Here is a 20,310-nt window from a genome sequence, read left to right on the forward strand (position 1 = left end):
TCTGATATATTATGACTTACCAAATCTGCGTAGAACAGTAGAAATCCGAGGGGATTTTCAAAGCAGCCACCTAGTGTCCCAGGTGTAAATCCAGAGAGAGAGAGAGAGAGAGAGAGAGAGAGAGAGAGAGAGAGAGAGAGAGAGGAAAGAGAGAACGCACAAGAAAGCGTAGCCGGCTAAAGCTTAAATGCAGCCACGTGTTCCCTTTTGTGCCGAGTCAAGGCTTGGGTCTGGCTTCCTTAAGCTCCGACCACGTGCGTTGGCTTTACAGGCAGGGCCCTGTTCGGCAGGGCAGGTCTGAGTTGTTTGTAGCACCGGCTTTAGGCAAGCTGCTCACAGACCTAGGCCCGGGCTAGAAGTTGCTACCCGGACTAGGAAGCCGGCAGCTCAGACTAGGAAGCTGGCAGCTCAGACTAGGACGCCGGCAGCTCGGACTAAGACGCCGGCCGCTTCCTGCCGCTTCCTCTGCCGCCTGCCACCGCCTGCCGCTCTTGCGGGAAAGCGGACCTGCCGTCAAGCCAAGCGGTTTTTAATGGATTCTTGTCACGTTGGGCGCCAGATGTAGATGTAACCAACCGTCTTATTAAATAAGAAACACAGAAACAATGTAAAAGAGAAAGCCGAGAAGTCAGAGCTCAGAGCTAAAATCTCACCCTTCCTCCTGCTGTCCCAGCTTCGCGAAAAGAGACCTACTTCCTGTCAGTTTGTTTTTTTTAAAGTATGTTGTTCTGCCTTCTCATTGGTTGTAAACCCAAACACATGACTGCCTCGTCACTGTCTGAATGTACAGCCCCCTAGGTCTTAAAGGCATATGTCTCCAATGCTGGCTGTATCCCTGAACACACAGAGATCTTATGGGATTAAAGGCGTGTGCCACCACCGCCACACTCTTGCTATGGCTCTAATAGCTCTGACCCTGAACACACAGATATCTATGGGATTAAAGGCGTGTGCCACCACCGCCACACTCTTGCTATGGCTCTAATAGCTCTGACTCCCAGACAACTTTATTTATTAACATACAATCAAAATAATAATTCAGTACAATTAGATTATCACCACAGCTTATTTTCTCAGTTACTTAAAGCTCTACTTGTATGGCCTATTTACCAAGAATAACTTCAAATGGAACAAAATGACTCCAAAATGTAACTGAAAAAAAAGGGTCATTGCTCTTAATGACCTGCTGACAGCCACATAGCTTCTGTAGAATCCTGCTTGCTTGACTGCCCACGCTTGTCATATTAGAGTATAAAGTGGAAATGCAAACTGGACTTGGGACCAAAACCTTTCAGGAATTATCTCAGCTTCAGTCAGCAGTGACACTCTCATTGCTGTTGGGGTGCTTGCTTATTCCAGAAAGATCACTGCAACACTGCTTGAAAACTGTGAAAGGTTTGTCACATTTAATTATGTAACTCTGCAAATCCCACCCATCTTAATTCTCACACCTGTATAAGTTCTGTTCTTCTGGTAACTCTAGAGAACTGTTCATTGCTCTGCTTTGACAGGTTGGCTCTTAGCAGCCTCTTCTGGAGCATATACGGGCCACTTCCATTCAACACTTGAGCGAGCCTGGCCACTTGGGCAGCCTCACTGAAGCCTACAACTGTGTCAAGATGACTGACAATATCTTCTTGTTTGAGGGGATCCAGATGCTGTCTGACTTCCATAGTGTGGAGTCTCTGTCTTTTGCTCAGAACTTTTTGGTGAAAGATGATGATGTCATTATAGTGAGCTTCCCTAGATCAGGTAAGAAAAGTGTGTGTGTGTGTGTGTGTGTGTGTGTGTGTGTGTGTGTGTGTGTGTATGTGTAACTTTGGGGGGGTTAACCTATGTCCCAGTTACTGTTCTATTGCTGTGAATAGACACCATGGATAAGGCAACTATAAAGGAAGATATTTATTTGAGGGCTTACTTACAGTTTCAGAGGGTTAGTACATAATCATCATGGTAGGGGGCATGGTGGCAGACCAGCATACATGGCACTGTAGCAGAAGCTGAGAGCTCACATCTGATTCACAAATTGCAGGCAGAGAGAGAGGGTGGGGGGAGAGACTGGCCTTGGGTGGGCTTTTGAAATCTCAAAGCCCAGCCTGAGTGACACTTCCTCCAACAAGGCCCACATCTCCTCCATCAAGAGCACGCTTCCTAATTCTTCCCAGACAGCTCCACTATCTAGAGATCAAGCGTTCAAACATATGAGCCCATGGGGTCCATTCCTATCCAAATCACCAAAATCTGTATGCTTTTTCCCATGTCAGTTACACTATTTTATATTTCCACCAAAAATGCTTATGAAATTTTCCACACATCAGTTCCCTAAAATCCTGTCCTTTGGGGATATTAGGAGGCACAAATAGGGATGACTGATTAAAATATTGGTCAAAGTAAATTATATGTTTGAAATTATAAAAGAATAAAAGAAGAAAAACATAGCTTAAAACAAATACTGACTATTTATGATCAACTTAACCCTTGGCCTGCCTTCCCTATGTATAGGTTAGGGAGTGGGGCTGAAAAATCCCAACCCTCTAATTCTGTTGCATGGATTCAGGTGACCAGCTTATATCCTTGGCCTATTTATGGGGCAGGGCCACTTTTTATGCACAGAAAACCCGCTAATTCAGAGATTACATGATATTAGAAGTTGTATGCTAGGAAACTTGGAGATAGACTCTATCATCTATCTATCTATCTATCTATCTATCTATCTATCTATCTATCTATCTATCTATCATCTATCTACATATCTATCTATCTACATATCTATCTATCTACATATCTATCTATCTACATATCTATCTATCTATCTATCTATCTATCTATCTATCTATCATCTATATCTATCTATCTATCTATCTATCTATCTATCTATCTATCTATCTATCTATCTATCTATCTATCTTTCATCTACCACCCTATATGCTACTTACCTATCTAACATGGTATTAGGCTGGTCCTGAGGCACAGATCCCTACATCAAGTAACTGTGTAACTGAAAAGTCAACTGCACATCACTATTCTGTCATTAATAATTAGTTCATCCCATCATATTTCATGACTGTGTCTCCCAGGGAAAGGTACCTCTTGCAGGTATCCATTTGCTCTTGTCAGTTTCTAAATCTCGGGGTGCTCTCAAGAAACACAAAGCTTCTCTCTCATCCTGGGGATGGGAAATGTTGAGAATGGGCAGGGCTCACTCTCACTAATTGTCAGACACTGAGATGGACAAGACTTGAACACTGCTTGATTTCCATTTGGCTCTGCCATTTCCAGGTGTGTGAATGTGAGCACACTTTCTCATTCATGTCACCTCATTTTCAGACAATAATTATTTGTACTTCGAGAGTTAGTGTCTTCCCTAGAAATACCCGGATAAGACACAACTTTGGGGAGAAAACAGTTTATTAACATTTACAATTGCAGGTTTCAATCCATCATTGAGAGGAATTCAAGGCTGAAAAGCAAGCAAGCTAGTCACACTATATCCATGGTCCATGTAGAAATGACTGCGACTTTCTGCCTGCCTTCTCTGGTCTCAGATAGCTCAGGAACTCCTGTCTAGGGAATGGTGCTGTCCACAGTGGGCTGGGGCTTCCTATGCTAATTAACAACCAAGACAATCCCCCTCAGACCAACCTGATCCAGATAATTTCTCATTAAGACTTTCTCCCTGGAGGGATGAGAAAACTTGAAGTGAGTTCATGAAACCAGAAAGCATCCAGAACAGTATCAAGAAGACAGGCTGACAGGACAGGGTGTTGGGGTAAATGCTGGGGCTTTAAGCAAAGCTCTAGACTCCTCTCCCAAATGGTATAACTCTCAGATCATCTTATCATCAGTACATCTAAAGCAAAGCTCATGACCTTGTCAATCCTGTCCTTTAAAATATTTTCACCTCTTTCATCTCACTTTCATCTACACTAAAGGATCCCAGCACTTTAAAAAAAGATTTTGTGAGATGGGTAATAGAAACAGGGATGAAAATTTTAGCAAGCATTATGACTCATTTTGAAGAAAATGGGCTTTGGAGAAGATAAGTATCTGGCTTGGCCTCTTGAAGCTACCAAAGAAAGGGCTTGGAGTACAACCAGGTATTTTTGGTTTCAAAACCATTGATTAAAATACTTTAACTAGACATTCTAGACAGCTTGCTCTTTTTCCCCCATAAAACAAGAAGTAACATAAATTGCTTATTTCTGACATTCAGTATTATGAGCATCTTTTCATTTTCCAGAAGTGCATGCCTTAATACTAACACAAAGGACCATTTTCAAGTGATATACTTTCTTTCTTTCCTGGTGTACTTGTATTCAGATGTGAGAATCAGTAGAGGTGAATGTCTCAAAAGAAACTAGTGTTTTTCCAACTAAAAAACAAAAACAAACAAAAAACCAAAGACTTTCCCCAAGTACTTCCAGTTTCTGTCAAGTTGAGAGTTGTAATAATCACAGAATTCAATCAAGCGGTTGCAAATAGATACATAAATTAATATAGAATTTAAAACAAAATTAATGTGGTTTATGCTATCACAAGGCAGAACCAGAGGATGGGTCAGGAGGGCTGACTAAACCTTTTTTCATGCAGTCATCTTGGATACAAGATTTCTCATCTCTTTTTATTCTGCTAATGTCTTCATAAAGCCCTGGTAAGTCTATGGTACTCCATATAACCCTGTATGAGGTGGGATGGTAGGAGAGCAATCAGACTGCTTGTGCCTTCATTACCAATAAACCAAGCATATCTCCTGAATTTTTGTTATACTGTTCAGATCTGATTAGACAGGTACATAGACCTGGGGAAAATAGGTAAGTAGAAGAAAGTTTAACAAATCTATATAAAGCTATAATTAGATAAATGAGATGATGTGGTACGCCACTCACGGTATAGATTGTTGTTTCAAAAAAAACTAGAAAAAGTGATGTTCACAAGAGTCAACATGTAGATATGATATCCAGTTGAAGAGGTAGATTTGTTTAAAATGATAAAATTGTGCAATATTGATATTACATTCTGTCACAGTATTTATACATCTTTTAATATTTCTGTTAAATTTAATGTGAGTGGAGAAAATACGAGCTAATGAGGGGCAGGACTGGAGAGATGGCTACACCGTTAAGAGCACTTTCTGCTCTTGCAGAGACCTGGGCCCAGCATCTACATATGGTGGCTCACAACCATCTGTAATGTCAATGTAAGTCCTTGACTTTGGGAGCCAAGGCAGGAACTCAAACAGGGTAGGAACCTGGAGGCAGGAACTGAAGCAGAGACCATCGAAGGGTGCTGCTTACTGGCTTTCTCCTCCTGGTCTACTCAGCCTGCTTTCCTTTCTTATATTCTAGGATCACTGGCCCAGGGTGGTACTGCCCACAGTGGTCTGGTCCCTCCAAATCAATCATTAATCAAGACTGTGCTCCACAGGCTCCCTACAGGCCAATTTGATGGTGGCATTTTCTCAACTGAGGTTTTCTTTTCCAAGATGACTCTAGCTTATGTCACATTGACACAAACAAACAAACAAACAAACAAACAAACAAACAAACAAACATATAAATAACCAGCAGTGGTGGTGGTGGGTTAAAGGTGGAGGGCATAATAGAACACAGGCAAAAGGAAAGTAGAGAGGGGTATTACTGTAGGTGAAAAGTTTTAAACAGGGATGATATGAGAATTAGAGATATAAGGGGAGATGGGAGTTCAGGAACAGAGGAAGGATTAACCAAGATTAAAAAGTACAATGAAACCACATGGAAGTCTGCTGGCTTGTATACAAGCAGAAAACACAAAAGTAAAACCTAAGAATAAAACCAAATACAAATACCTTCATCATTCAACATATGAAACATTTTCTTTACTATGATAATGTAATGTAATTTGATTGTTCTCATTTTCTCACAACCAGGAACACACTGGATGATTGAAATGGTCAGTCTGATTGTCTCCAAAGGGGACCCTACTTGGGTCCAAACTGTCAAAAATTTTGCCAGGTGTCCAGGGCTTGAGTCTAAAGATGAGCAGAAACTATTGCTAGACCAGGCTGGACCACGTCTCATGAGTACACATCTTCCCATACAACTGTTTCCCAAGTCTTACTTCACATCCAGTGCTAAGGTGAGTAGATGCTGGTCTCTATGATGAAATTTTTTTATATTTTATTTTATTATTATTATTTTTTTATTAAGAAAAATTTTAATTCATTTTACATACCAATCAAAGATCCCCCTCTTACCCCCTCCTGCCCCTCTAGCCTCCTCTTCTAGCCCACCCCTCATTCCCTCCTACAAGAAGGAAAGACCTCCCATGGGGGGGAACATTCAGTTGAGGCAGGTCTAAGCCCCTCCCCCTGCCTCAAGGCTGTGTGAGGTGCCCCATCATAGGTAGTGGGTTTTACAAAGCCTGCTCATGCACCAGGCATGGATTCTGATCCTACTGCCAGGGGGCCCCCTAAGCGGGTCAAGCTACACAACAGTCTCACTATGTGAGGGCCTAGCCCAGTCCCATGCAGGCTCCACAGCTGTTGATCTTAATTTCATGAGTTCCCAAGAGTTTGGTTTGGTTGCTCTGCATTTTTCCCCATCATGATCTTGATGCCCTTGCTCATCGAATCCCTCTTCTCTCTCTTTGACTGGATTCCTTAAGCTTGGCCTGTTCTTTGGCTATGGATCTCTGTATCTGCTTCTATCTGTGATGAAATCTTAGGAGGACTCTCTTTCTTAAACTGGCACACTCAAGGGTGTGTCCAAATTTATGGCCTTGTCAGTCTCCCTAATACTCACTTGTATGGGAACAGCTGAACTCACAGTTCTTCATTAATTGGTTAATGAATGATTAATGTTATGAATACTTGTTAACTCAGAAGTCAGCTTTCAACTTTGAATTTTTCCTTTTCCTTTTCCATGCGTGTATAAGTGGTGTGCATGTGTTTGGGCATGGGAGTGTAGGTTGTATAGGCACTTGTGGATGGGTGTGTATGGAGGCCCAAGGTTGATGTTTAGAATCATTTTCAATCACTCCTCTGCCTTATTCTTTTTGTTTGGTTTTTTGAAACAGGGTTTCTCTGTGTAGCTTTGCTCCTTTCCTGGAAAACACTCTAGCCCAGGCTGGCCTTGAACTCACAGGGATCCGCCTGCCTCAGTCTTCCGAGTGCTGGGATTAAAGGCGTGTGCCAGCATCACCGGCTTGCCTTATTCTTTTGAAATATTTATTCTCTCTCTCTCTCTCTGTGGGTGTGGGTGTGGAGGGTGGAGTTGATGAGGGTGCATGGCTCTCTTTCCACTGTGTGGGTCCCAGAAAGTTAGCCTAGCTCATCAGGCTTGGTGGCAAGTGCCCCTGCCCAGTGAACAACCTTACCAGTTCCCACCTATTCTTCTTGAGACAGGGTCTCTCAATCAATCACAGTTCACTGGCATGACTTATGTTGGGAACCAGCATGCTCTGGAGATCTCCACCTTCTGAGGGTGGAATTACAGGCAGGCTTCTCACTTGCCTGGCGTTTATGTGGTATATTAGTCAGGGTTCACTATAGTCATAGAACTTTTGGTATGAATTTCTCTCCATATATATAAGGGAATTTATTAGAATGACTTCCAGGCTATAGTCTTGCTAATCTAACAATGGCTAGTGGTGAATGGAAAGTCCAAGAATCTAGTAGCTGCTCAGTCCCCTGAGGCTGCGTGTCTCAGCTGGTCTTCTGTATATGCTGGAATCCTGGAGAAGTAGACACCAATACCAGTAAAGGAATGGATGTGCTGGCAAGGCGAGGGCAGGCAGGCAAAGAAGAAGCAAGCTTTCCTTCTTCCATTGTCCTTATATAGGCTTTTGGCAGAAGGTGTGGCCCAGATTAAAGGTGTATCTATCGGTGGCCTTGTCAGAGGAGTAGCAGATGGCAATTGACTTCAGGGGATTGGCCCACCAGCATGCAAGGCACTGGTGGATGAATCTTGGATAGGCAAGGCCCCAAGAGCCTCAGCCCTAGAATATTTCTTGCTACTGCTGTGTCTTTGCATGTCTGTCACTGCCATTTTTCTCTGGTATCTGGTACGGTGTGAATGGGTGTGGAGAGATCCCCACTGCCCTTAATGTAGTATGATCATCTCTTGGAAATGTCCTGTTTTACTGGGCATTTTTACCTGTGGATTATTATGAAGATGACTTCTTCCTAAGCTGTACTTTTTAACTGAAGCAATGATCTTATACAATAATAATGTTAGTTTAAACAGGATTTAGATGATTGAGGATTTGTAATAAATATAGTAAGGCATTATGATAGAGGTTATTTTAGTGGAAAAATTAACATAGGGAAAGGTAGGATAAAACATTGCCTCTGTAGGATGCAGAGGATAAAACAATAAAACAAGAAAGTGTCACACAGCTAGAACACATGAGTTTCTATTGAGGAGTCATATAGACTGTGGCTTAGGTTAATGATTAAGAAAAACAACCGAGTCCCAGTAGCCCAGCTAGTTTAAATTCCTTTAATCTTAAGTTGGGAGATGTGTTCACAGGTTTCCCAGTGCATCATAGCTGAAACAAAGCTTTGAAAATAAAGTTAGACTGAGTTGTTTTTGCTAATAGCTTTAAGATGAAAAACCCAAAAAGACAAATCTGAAGTTTTTGAAAGGCACATAGTTGAGTGAGGAACTCTTTAAGGTCAGGGAACAAGAACAAAGCAGCCCGATTATTGTTAGCTGGTGTGCCTTTCTTGCTTGGACAGTTTGGTGACCAAAGGCAGTGTTTAAATCCTTGTCCCCATTTCTGCCCTCTGCTTCCTGATATAAAGAACTGTTGATGAATATGTGTGCACCCTGAGGATTTAAAATAGAGCTGACCGGTTCTTTTTCATATATAAAAGTTTAGATTCGTGATTCTTCTAACATTATCTTTTGAGATAAATAGTAAAATGGTTGGCCCTTTCTTTGTAACTACAGTAAGTGTGAGGCATTTACCCACCACCCCCACAGCTTCCCAGAGTTTTCCTGAGTGCGATCAGCAGGAAATATTAGATAGAAGGATTTATAGCGGAGAATCTTGCGGAGATAAACAGATAGAAAATAAAGGATAGCCTCGAGAGGGCCTGGAACCTATTCCAACGGGCCCCGACTGTCTCTGGCCCAGGGTTTTTATAGAGACGCCAAGGGGTGGAGCAAAAGACCTCCTCCCCCAGCACAGCCAAGTGCAGAGCATCTCAGACACCTGCACTCAGGCCTGTGGTCCTGATCATCCTCTATTCGGACCTGCTGGGTAAAGCCACGAGGAACTCCAGTACGGGCTCCCACAGGTCCCCCCTTCTTAATATATAAAAAAATAACTATTAATGGCTTACAGCAATCTCCATAGCTGTTATACCTCCCAGTATGGGAGTAGAGGATGATATAAATGGCATTTCTCTTTTGAATTAGGTCCAAGGTGACCACAGCAGTCTTAGCTGCCTCAAGCCCTTTCTAAACCAAAACTCTTAAGGTGACTACAAACTTACAGAATCCCTTAGCTTCATTATTACCATTAACAGGTTAACATAAATATTGCTATACATAGTCACAATTCTCTCAATCTTACAACTCAAAACAAACTCTTAACAGAACCATTAGAATTAGCATATATGGTGCTATATAATAGTTAACAATTTTCTCCGTCTTACAACTTTAACTCAGTCATTTGAATTTTCTTGTTAACAGAACATAGGAAAAACTTCGATGTATTCACATCAAACTTAAACATTTCCTCAATTCCACAAAGCCAGGGTGCATTAATATCAATAGGTTTCTGTGAACATAATTCAATCTCATAGCTCCTCCTTTTCTTTATAATTTTTAAGCAAAATCTCAAGCCTAGTTAGAAAACCCAAACTTTTCTGTTTAAACAGCTCCATTTGTAACACAAAACCAGTTCCATAAGTAATTCATTTTTACATAAACAGTTCCACAAAACAATTCATAAATCTCCAGTTAATAAAGCATATATTTATACACAAAATTGCATCTTGATTCTAAGTAGAAATACATTTCTTCATTTAAACAGTTCCATTTTTAACCCAATTCCAGAAAACTGTTCCTAGGTCATTACTAGAAGTAAGCTCAAAATTGTCCCATTGCAATGAAATCTCTATTGTTCATTTCATTTAAGTACCAAAATTCAAATGATAAATATTGGTACTAGCCTTCCAAATTTGAAGAAATCCATAACCAAAATGTTTTTGTAATTTTATCTCATTTTAAGTTCAAAAAGTTCAAACAAGAAATAAATTCTGGTATCAGGCTTTCACTTCCAAATATGAAGAGACGTTTTTCAACCAAAACTTTTTGCAGTTAATTTTTGTTCAAACAAGTGTCTCTGCAAGTTTTGGTCTCATAGACAGACCTTTTTAGTATAGTAATATTTTAAACCGCACCGTTTTTTGCTGTTAGCTCAGATTTTTCTGTGCTGCGTTGATATTCCACGGATCTCAACTGCGATGCCTTGTGCTGGTTCTGGCCTCCGCCATTCTTAGCTTCTTAGTGGCTTCTGGAGCTTTTGAAACCATTCAGACTGCCTACCTTGCAGTCTACTAGGACACTATCTCCTGTGTCTCAGGTGTTTTCACCATATACGTTAATAGACTCACACTTAACATTTACACTTTTTCACAAACTCACATAACATGTGCTTAAGCATAAACTCACTCAACATTACACATTTTTACAAACTCACATATTAACATCTACTTATTTATACTTTAAGGAAACTATAGAACTACTTTAGCAAATATATTTCTTATTAATTCTTATATACTTATATTCATTCCATCTTATTTCTTATTTAAACTTACATTTACAACTAGTATCTTACAAGCTTATTACTACATGTCTTAAGACTACCTTAGATACTTCTTACAAGCTTATATTCTTAAAGGAACTCTATAGGTCTATTTTACAAACTTATATAGGCTACCATTAGCATATATCTAACTTAGCAAACACCTAAAGATTTCTTAACACAGATCTAACAAGACAGAATTTTTACAAACTCACATATCTTATTTTCGTCTTTCTACCTCTTACTCTTAATTATCACCATCTCTATTAGAAAGATTCTCTTAACTAGACAGGAAGTACATACATCATTTCTAAAGTTTACAGTTTATAGTTAGCTTTGTTATAAAGCACTGGAATTTAGTGAGTGTTGCCATTATACAGTTGTGATACTTGTTGCTAGGGGATTGTAACCTTCTCAGGACGAAGCCACACCCAAAAGTTGCCAGTTCTCTCAGCCGTTCCGGACTGGCAGAGATGCACTGTCAGCGGTAGACAGTTTTTAACTAGAGGCTGTCCCTTCACCCAAATTCATAGTAGCTACCCTAAGTGCTTCAATTCAAACAAACGTTTCTATCACAGCAGTACTTTTGGTTTGCTCTACTGAAAAACTTCACTTCACACTGAGGGTGAAATTACCATATTTAGCTGCTGTAAAGCTCTTCACCAAAAACTGCACAGCTATTAGGTGGTATTTTAAGGATTTTAAAGTGACTTGTTTGCTCTTATAGGTAGCTTTTTATCATCCAACTGCCGTAAAAACTTTGCACAGCTATTAGGGTAAATAAGGCATTTTACCAATGGCGCCCCAAACCACGAAGCACCTAGTTCTGTATCCTTTCAATTTTTCATCGGAACTGACACTTAAACCCTTAGACGACTTTTCTCCTTTTTCTTTTAAAAGTTGTATTTTAATTTTAGAGCTGACAAAAGTGTTTCAGGGCAATGTCGCCATCTTTAGCAGAAAAACTACCTTTCCCAGAATGCATTTCCCTTATATCAGTCCATAATAATATCAGTTCCTTATATCAGTCCCTTATATCATTTCCCATATTTCTTATCGGGTTTGAGAGTCAACTGGTTCTCTTTTTACCAGACTTGCTTACAAATTCTTGCCCGGGAGGTTTGAACAAAGTTTTTTGCTTTTGCAATGGGAGATTTGAACAAGCATTTTACATTTTCAGCTATGGCACATTGGGAGGTTTCTATTCTCCTCAATTGGCTTTAACAGGTATCTCTCCTTCATCAGACACTGGCCCCCAAATCAGAACCACACCTGCCGCGTTAGCGAGCATTGAGGCTGGCATTTCTGATAGCAACTTTCCTCAGGGCTTGTGTTTGTTTTAGCCAGTCAGTGAAAAACAAGATCATTTACAACAGCTTTTCCATAGCTCCTTCAGAGATTTTCTCCCACTGATTTATCTCATTTTGCTTGCTCCTTCCTTCCCCAGATGCAGAGCTTCAGCTATCTGCGGCTCTGTACCTCTGCTAGCTGCCTTTGGAGGTAGGGGCTTTCTTTTTCTCCCCCTGAATCTGCCTCAAATTCTAGCAGCTTTGTTAGGTCATGCATTTTCTGGGGAGGAATCTGTCCCCTCTGTTTCTTCAGAGTCTTTCTCCCAGACAGTTCCCAGTTTGGTCTCAGTTTATCCCCTCTACCCCAGAAACAGTTTCTGACACTACAGTGGCGGCTTTCCCTGCTACTGAAGGTAGGGGCTTTTTGTGCGTTTTTTTTTTTTTTTTTTTTCCGGGGTCTGTGTGGTTTGCGTACAGACTGAAAAATTTAACAAGGGAGGTTTTTGCCATTTCTAAACTCCCATTAGGACAGGTGCTTTGCCTCTTCAGGCCTTCACCTGGCCCAGTCCCCCAGAGGGTTGTGTTTGCTTGTCTGGTTGCCCAAGGACAGAGCTTATGCCAAAGGCAATCACCCCTTAGGGCTACACTCCCTCATCTCATCAGAAGTCAGTTGAAACAAAGCTTTCTCAAAGAGGTGCTTTCTCTGACAGAAAAGAAAGCTTTACTCCTGGATAGTTCTGTTCTGCCCTGGCTGGGCTCTTTCCCCAGACAGCATTCTGACTCAACAGCACAACTGCTTCAGACACAGTTCAGCTTTACTGTTTTCCCAGAAAGGTCCTTTCTCTGATAGGAAGCTTTTTCTCAGATTTCTTTTTGCAGTTATGGACCTATAAACCTGGGACTTGTAGGAAAGCAGACAACTGTGCCGTTCCCACTGGCTTCAGCTTTGTTTGTTCATTAGCAATCTTCCCCTGGGTCCTGCACCTTCCTGCCTCAGCTCTGTGCTCCAGGAAGTTTACAACTGCAAGAACCCTAGTATCCCCGAAATGCACTCCAACTCAGAGATGCTGGCCAGTCACCTCTGGGTTTTTGGTCAGAATCGAGGATTCAATGCTAACAGTTTGCATTGCTTCAGGGGATCTTTGCATTAGGAGGATTAGGAGCACCTTTTCATTCTGAAATGCTCACTCAAAACCTTTGCTGCCTCAGCTCAGCTCTAACTGTGACGCTTGACTATTTTGCTTTTCTCAGGTAAAGTTTCCTGCCCTTTTTGGGCTCTCTGTAGCTCTTCACCCACACTCTCCCCAAGCGTTTCCCTTAGGGTACCCACTGTCTTTTACTAGCTTGAAGAGACAGAGCTTAGAAGGGGTTTTTAGAAACTTGTCCTTGCCTCCTGCATTGCAGGGATGATTTTTAAAGCTTGAAAGAGAACTTAGAGGTTTTGCTGTCTTAAGAGGTTTGTTGTTTTCCCTTAGAGCGAATCACAGGTGGTCCCCATACTAATATCTTCAGGTGATTCTAATTTTTGTCCTCTCAGGACAAATTTAGTTTTTAAGTTTAAGAGAGCTTTTGAGAAAGATTAAGGCTTTTTAGAGAGATTCCCCCCCCCCAAATTTTTCAAGAAAAGCTTTATAGCTTAAGAGAAAGATTTCTTTCCCCCCAGGAGAAAGACCAACTTTTCCCAGAACTTCCCAACTTTAAACTTTGACTTCGTACACTCCCATTTTTGCCTCAGGGAGAAATTACTTTCTCCTGCTGCTTGGACTTAGCATTTCAGCTGTCCCCAGGTCAAAAGCTTCCATAGGAAACTTTTTCTTCCCCATAAGCTCAAAGAAGAGCTTTTTTACTACCCATAAAGCCCAAAGAAAGATTTTTTCCCCAGTTTGCTTTCAAAGCCCCCAAAGTTAGAAAATTGAAGAGTTTTTCTGTCTAGTTGCCTTACTTATTTTTTCCTACACAATCTTACACTTCTAAGTTTTTCTTAAACTATATTACTACCCTATACCTTATACTTATTTTTCACAGATAGAAATTGAGAAAGGGATAGAAGATAGAAAATTTTGACAGAAGAGAATTTTGCTGCAGCATCGGACATCCTTCCAGTCTGCTTTCCTTTTCTCTCGAGGATAAAACCCCTGCCTTCCAAAAATATATATAAAAAATATATATTTTTTCATAACACCGGCATGCCTTTCCACTGGCAGGGCTGACTCAGCACTTTCACCAAAAACTCTGTAATAAAACTATTATTTTCCTTTATCTTTAGTCCCTATTACTTTGTCTTTAGTCCCTGTTCATTTGTCTTTAGTCCCCCCTTTTTTTTGTACCTTTTTTTCTTTAGTCCCCCCCCCCTTTTTTTTCCTTTTTCTTTAGTCCCTTTATTTCTTTAGTCCCTGTTCGGGCGCCATTCTGTGGGGCGTTTACCCACCACCCCCACAGCTTCCCAGAGGTTTCTTGAGTGCGATCAGCAGGAAATATTAGATAGAAGGATTTATAGCGGAGAATCTTGTGGAGATAAACAGATAGAAAATAAAGGATAGCCTCGAGAGGGCCTGGAACCTATTCCAAAGGGCCCCGACTGTCTCTCTGGCCCAGGGTTTTTATAGAGACGCCAAGGGGTGGAGCAAAAGACCTCCTCCCCCAGCACAGCCAAGTGCAGAGCATCTCAGACACTTGAACTCAGGCCCGTGGTCCTGATCATCCTCTATTCGGACCTGCTGGGTAAAGCCACGAGGAACCCCAGAACGGGCTCCCACAAGTAAGCAGTCTGCTAGTAGAAGAATTGGCTTGAAAAATACTTTTGCTTACACTCTCTTAATCTATAACAAGTTGCTTGGATAATATATGTGGGTTCTTGGAACAACTTGTTTTTCACCTGTAATAAGTAAACTGTTTAAACATGTAGGGGAAATGAAAACATTTTTTAAAAGCCTGTATTCATTGTAATCATCCACTTGAAAAATAGAATGTAGACACATTGTGATTTTCATACTGCTTGAAAGATTTTGGTGGAGTATATAAGCTGTAAGATTAAAAAAAAAAAAGTAAGTTAGAAGAAAAACATGAAGAATGAGAGAAGGAGAACACCAGGAAAGATGTAGAGAAAGAATACAGAAGAATAAAGAAAGAGTCAGAAGAAAACTATCAAGAGAGTGTGTTGTCTTTTCCTTACTCCCTCAGATAAAAAAGCCTTAGTATGAGGACTCCATGGATTCCCTTCAAGCTCTGAGCTGCTGGAGGCTGGTCCTCATGGCAGCAGTATGTGCCTTCCCACCTCAAAATCTGGATCAAAGGCAGGTTGTCTTCCTGCCTCAAGATCCAGATCACAGGTGTGACCTCTGTTTCTGGATTGTATTTCATTCCAGGTATAGTCAAGTTGACAACCAAGGACAGCCATCACATGTGGGTTTCTGAGGATCCAAACTCCAATCTTCATTTTTCTATGCAGCAAACATTTGAAGCAGTGGTTCTCAATTTTCCCAATGCTCAGGCCTTTTAATACAGTTCCTATGTTGTGGTGATCCCCACCCACTAGATTAGTTTCACTGCTACTTCATAACTATAATTTTGCTACTGTTGTGAATCACACTATAAATGTCTGTGTTCTCTGATGGTCTTGGGGGACTCCAGGTTGAGAAACCCTGCTTTAACCACGGAGGCATTTTTGTAGCCCCTCAACTGTTCTTCCAACAGTGAACCATGCATGTCAGTGGCAGCTATGTAAACTTTCTCAGATAGAAGTTCAACTTGGCATCCTTTATATCAGAGTTAAGGAAATGATGGCAGAGAAGGCAACCTTACATTGAGAGAGTCACGGATGTAAGGAAAAGGTGCACCTCATCCTTTGACCTCCACATGTGTGTTGTGCCTTTGAGTAAAGACTTAGGAGTTTGGTTCAGGATGTGTGGAAATATGCAGTGCTGAAGTGAAGACACACATTTCTATAAACTTTCTCTTTTAGGTTATCTATGTCATCAGGAATCCAAGAGATGTTGTTATATCTTCCTATCATATAATTAATGATTTTAACCTTTTGAACAATCAAGAGACTTTTGATGAATATCTTCATGCATTTATCCAAGGCGACGGTGAGTGGAATCTGGACCACCAATTTTATATTTTGAAATCAAGGCAAGACCAGAGATCTGTGTTACATGTTTAAAAGCTAAATCTGTGGGTCACAATTGTTTAAAATTTACTCAGTGTGGGACAAGAAGGATGGTTTAGTTGTGTACTACTCTTGCAGATGTCCAAGTTTGGTTCCCAGCAATCATGCCAGCTTTCCCTCAAGGTCTGTTAACTCCATATTGAGGGGTCTAGCGCTCTCTTCTGGCATCCCTAGACACTGCATTCATGTATGCAATACCCACACACAGATATACATATACATGAAACTTAAAATATTAAAAACCAATGTTTTAAAATTTTACTCAGTGTGATGTCAAGAATTTTATGGACAATCAGATGCAATCTGATTTTCACTTAATGTATTTTTTCACTTAGAAAAATCAATTCTTGTATGATATATAGTTATGAATGATCATCTATCCTTTATTTTTATATTTTTCAATTGCATGTTTTCAGATATTATATTCATTAACTTAGTGTGTGTGTTTGTGTGTGTGTGTGTGTGTGTGTGTGTGTGTGTGTGTGTGTGTGTGTGTATGGGGTTTCACACATGCCGTTGTGCATGTGTGGATGTCTGAGGACAACTTGTGGGAGTCAGTTCTCTCCTTCAGCCATGTGGATTTCAGGGATAAAGCTCATATCATCAGGCTGTGGGTCAAGTGCCTTTATCCACTAAGTCATTTCATTAGTTCTTGGTATTTTACTCACAATGAAGTATTATTTAATAAATCAATGATTGCTTCATAAAATAGTTTTTGCATGTATTGGAATTTATCCTGCTCTTTTTATACACTTTTCTAGTTAGAGGTTCAAAGAGGAAGGGTTGAAGATGTGGTTCAGTGGTTATGTACTCTTTCTGCTTTTTCAGAGGACCCAGATTCAGTTCTGCACCCATATGATGGCTTAAAACCATCTGTAATTCTAAGTGATACTATGCCCTCTTCTGGTCTCTGCGAACACTGCACCCATGTGATGCACATACATACATATCAGCAAACATTCATACACATTAAATAAGGTTTAAAACTCCTTTTAAATATGTAGGTAGTAAGCATGCATAATTTTTTCCTCTAAAAAAACGTGAGATTTCTCAATGTCATAATTGTGTCATAGACCTCTAGTTATAGAAACTTGACATCCCTTACCTACCTCAAAGTAAATGCCATCCTCCAATCAGGAATAAGAACAAATATTCATGAGGTGCAAAGTTCAGTAATAATTTCCTTTTCCTCTCCTATTTCTGTAGTGATTTGTGGATCCTGGTTTGATCACACACTTGGATGGTTAACCAGGAGAGACACAGAGAACTTTCTACTAATGTCCTATGAGGAGCTACAGAGGGTAATTCTCTTTTACTGTGTTTCCTACATTGCTCATATCTGCCTTTGTTCCCTTCCTTTGTATTTCTCTAGGGGTAAACAATCGAGTAAGTGAGTGGGAGACTGTCATAGTTAGCATCGTTGTCTACTTGACACACCTGTGAGAGGAGCTATCCATGGAGAAAATGCCTCTACTAGATGTCTGTGGGGGGATTTTCTCAATTAATGATTAATGTAGAGGAGCCTCGCCACTCAGGGTGCTATATTTACAGGTGGGTGGGCTTGGGATGTATAAGAAAGGTAGCCGAGTAAGCCAGAGGGAGCAAGTCAGTGAACAGCATTCCTCTGTGGGCTCTGTTTTAGTTCCTGCCTCAAGTTCCTGCCTAGCTTCTATCCATGATGCTCAAAACCCAGAAGCTGGATAAAGCCCTCCTCCCCCAGGTTGTTATTGGTCAGTATTTTATCCTGGTAACAAAAAAATCAAACCCAAACAGGGAAGGTGTGTAAAACCCAGCCCTTTATTGTCTGCATAACCTCAGCACGTTCTAACTCATCCTGTGAGTCACTGTTCTCCTGAAACTGCAAAAACAGTAGTATTCAACTAACACAATAAAAGTGACAACTATCTAGAATAGTGAATGTCATGCTACATGTGTACTTGATAAGTCTTAGCCATGTCTTATTAAAGACACGTGCTTCTTCTAAACGTTCCTTCAGTTTCAGAGTAAGAATCTGATGGCTTTTGTTCAGAACGCTAGCCTGGCAATGCTCTGGGTTCATGCTCAACAACATTAGTACACGAAAGTTGTCACAGTGGCTCACACCTCGACAACCTGACCACATCAACACATTTGATGCAGGCTCCTCAATAGCTTCATATTGGGGCCCAGGGACAATCAGATGGAGTATTGAACCTAAAACTTAGGCAAGGACCTTTCATATAGACTTTCAGAGAATGTTCCAGGCTCGAGTCCTAAGTCAGAACTAAGAACTGGCCAACAGGAATCTACCATAGTAAACTATGTATTATATACAGCAATTCCAAAACTCCAAAGAGTAGCGGTTTTTCATACAGCTCTTTCTCTCTTTCAAATGCCCTTCTATTGGCTGATTTAATCCAGTGACCATTGAAATTCCCGTTTCTTTCTGTGGTATACAGTATTTTTGTAGAAAGTGCCTGTTCATTTTCTGCCTCCACTTTCCAATCCAATTTGCATCCAGTTGGATTCATGAGTCTTGTTTTTTCCAACAAAATTTGCCAATGCCAATGAATAGTTGGTAACCAAGGGTAATTATGAGTGTAATGGGGAGAAGCAGAAAACATGTTTCATGTATTTTATATGAAATCTAGATTAGCTGTGTGGGGGGCACACAAGGAGAAGCAGGAGATGGACTGTTCAGGTTAGGGAAAGGGTAAGTAGGAGGGGTAAGGTAGACAGCAAAGCATGATGGGTGATGAGGTAAACATGAATTCAGTACAATGATACACATGTATAAAAAGTGACATAATGAAATCCTACATTTTATACACTTAAAATTGATTTTGTTTTTCATAAGGAAAAGTCAGGGGCTTGAGGTTGGCTTAGCTGTTCAGAGCATTTGCTGCTCTTCCAGAGGACCTGAGTTTGGGGCCCAAACACATGCCAGTTAGCTCAAACTGCCTGTAACAATAGCATCATGGGAATCTGATACTCTCTTCTGGCCTCCATGAACATCTACAAACACACACACAGACACACACACACACATGCACAGACACACACAGACATACACACACATACACACATGCACAGACACACCCCCACACACATACACTTACACACACATACACATATGCACAGACACACACACAGACACACAGACACATAGACACACACACACACATTTTTTTCTGAGCTGGTGGCTGGCAGGCAGACTTGACAAAGGAATGGGTTTTCTTTTCATGACTCCTTTATCCCTTCACAATGTAAGACAGAGCATGAAAACTGGTGAAGTTGGTGCTGGAGCGATGGCTGAGTGGCTAAGAGTACATGCTGCCTTTACAGAGGACCTGGGTTCGATCTTCAGTACCCACATGGTGGCTCCCAGCCACCTCTAATTCCATCTCAGAGGGATCCATTGTCTTTTTCCAGCCTCAGTGCTCACTGTATGCACATGCTTCATATATATTTACATCATACAATATATATTTATATATATCATATATTATTATAAACTTATATTTTCATATTATACTGTATAACATTATATAGTGTATACATCATATACAACTCATAAACACAATATAAAATATATTATGAACTTATAAATATATATAACATAGTTATGTATATCAGTATATATTTTATATGAATATGTATATGATGTAGGATGTTAGAAACAAAATTTTAGGTCACATTATAAGGAAGTATTCACCTTCTTGAGAACTCAAGGGCTATGTCATCATCAGTGCTTGTATCCACTCTCTCCTGATAACTCCTTTTCCACCCACAGGACCTCAGAGGCAGCACACAAAAAGTGTGTCAATTTCTGGGCAAATATCTGACTCCAGAACAGCTTGATTCTGCTGTCCAAAACTTGTCCTTTTCAGTCATGAATGAGAATAGCATGTCCAACAGCCTAATGCTAAGAAATCCCAAAGATGGCACCGTCTCCAATATACCATTGCTGAGAAAGGGTAAGAAAAGATAGAGTGTCAACGTTGTATTGTAGAAATGGGTAGGTGTTTGATGTTTGCATGAAGCATGAGTCATGAAAACAGACGTGCTTGGAAGCTAGTG

General features: G+C 40.6%; 1 protein-coding gene across 1 annotated transcript in view; it reads left to right on the forward strand.

Annotated features, from left to right (window-relative positions):
- The window catches only part of LOC143266826 (3-beta-hydroxysteroid sulfotransferase-like), a 47,310-nt gene that overhangs the window by 25,036 nt on the left and 1,964 nt on the right, over positions 1-20,310 (forward strand). The window contains exons 3-7 of the mRNA XM_076571552.1: positions 1,512-1,752; positions 5,906-6,114; positions 16,045-16,171; positions 17,458-17,552; positions 20,024-20,207. Of these exons, the coding sequence (XP_076427667.1) occupies positions 1,620-1,752; positions 5,906-6,114; positions 16,045-16,171; positions 17,458-17,552; positions 20,024-20,207 (748 nt within the window). The 5' untranslated portion in view covers positions 1,512-1,619. The remainder of the gene's footprint in view (positions 1-1,511; positions 1,753-5,905; positions 6,115-16,044; positions 16,172-17,457; positions 17,553-20,023; positions 20,208-20,310) is intronic.

This window comes from Peromyscus maniculatus, chromosome 1, assembly GCF_049852395.1.
Source record: "Peromyscus maniculatus bairdii isolate BWxNUB_F1_BW_parent chromosome 1, HU_Pman_BW_mat_3.1, whole genome shotgun sequence".
Lineage (NCBI taxonomy): Eukaryota > Metazoa > Chordata > Mammalia > Rodentia > Cricetidae > Peromyscus > Peromyscus maniculatus.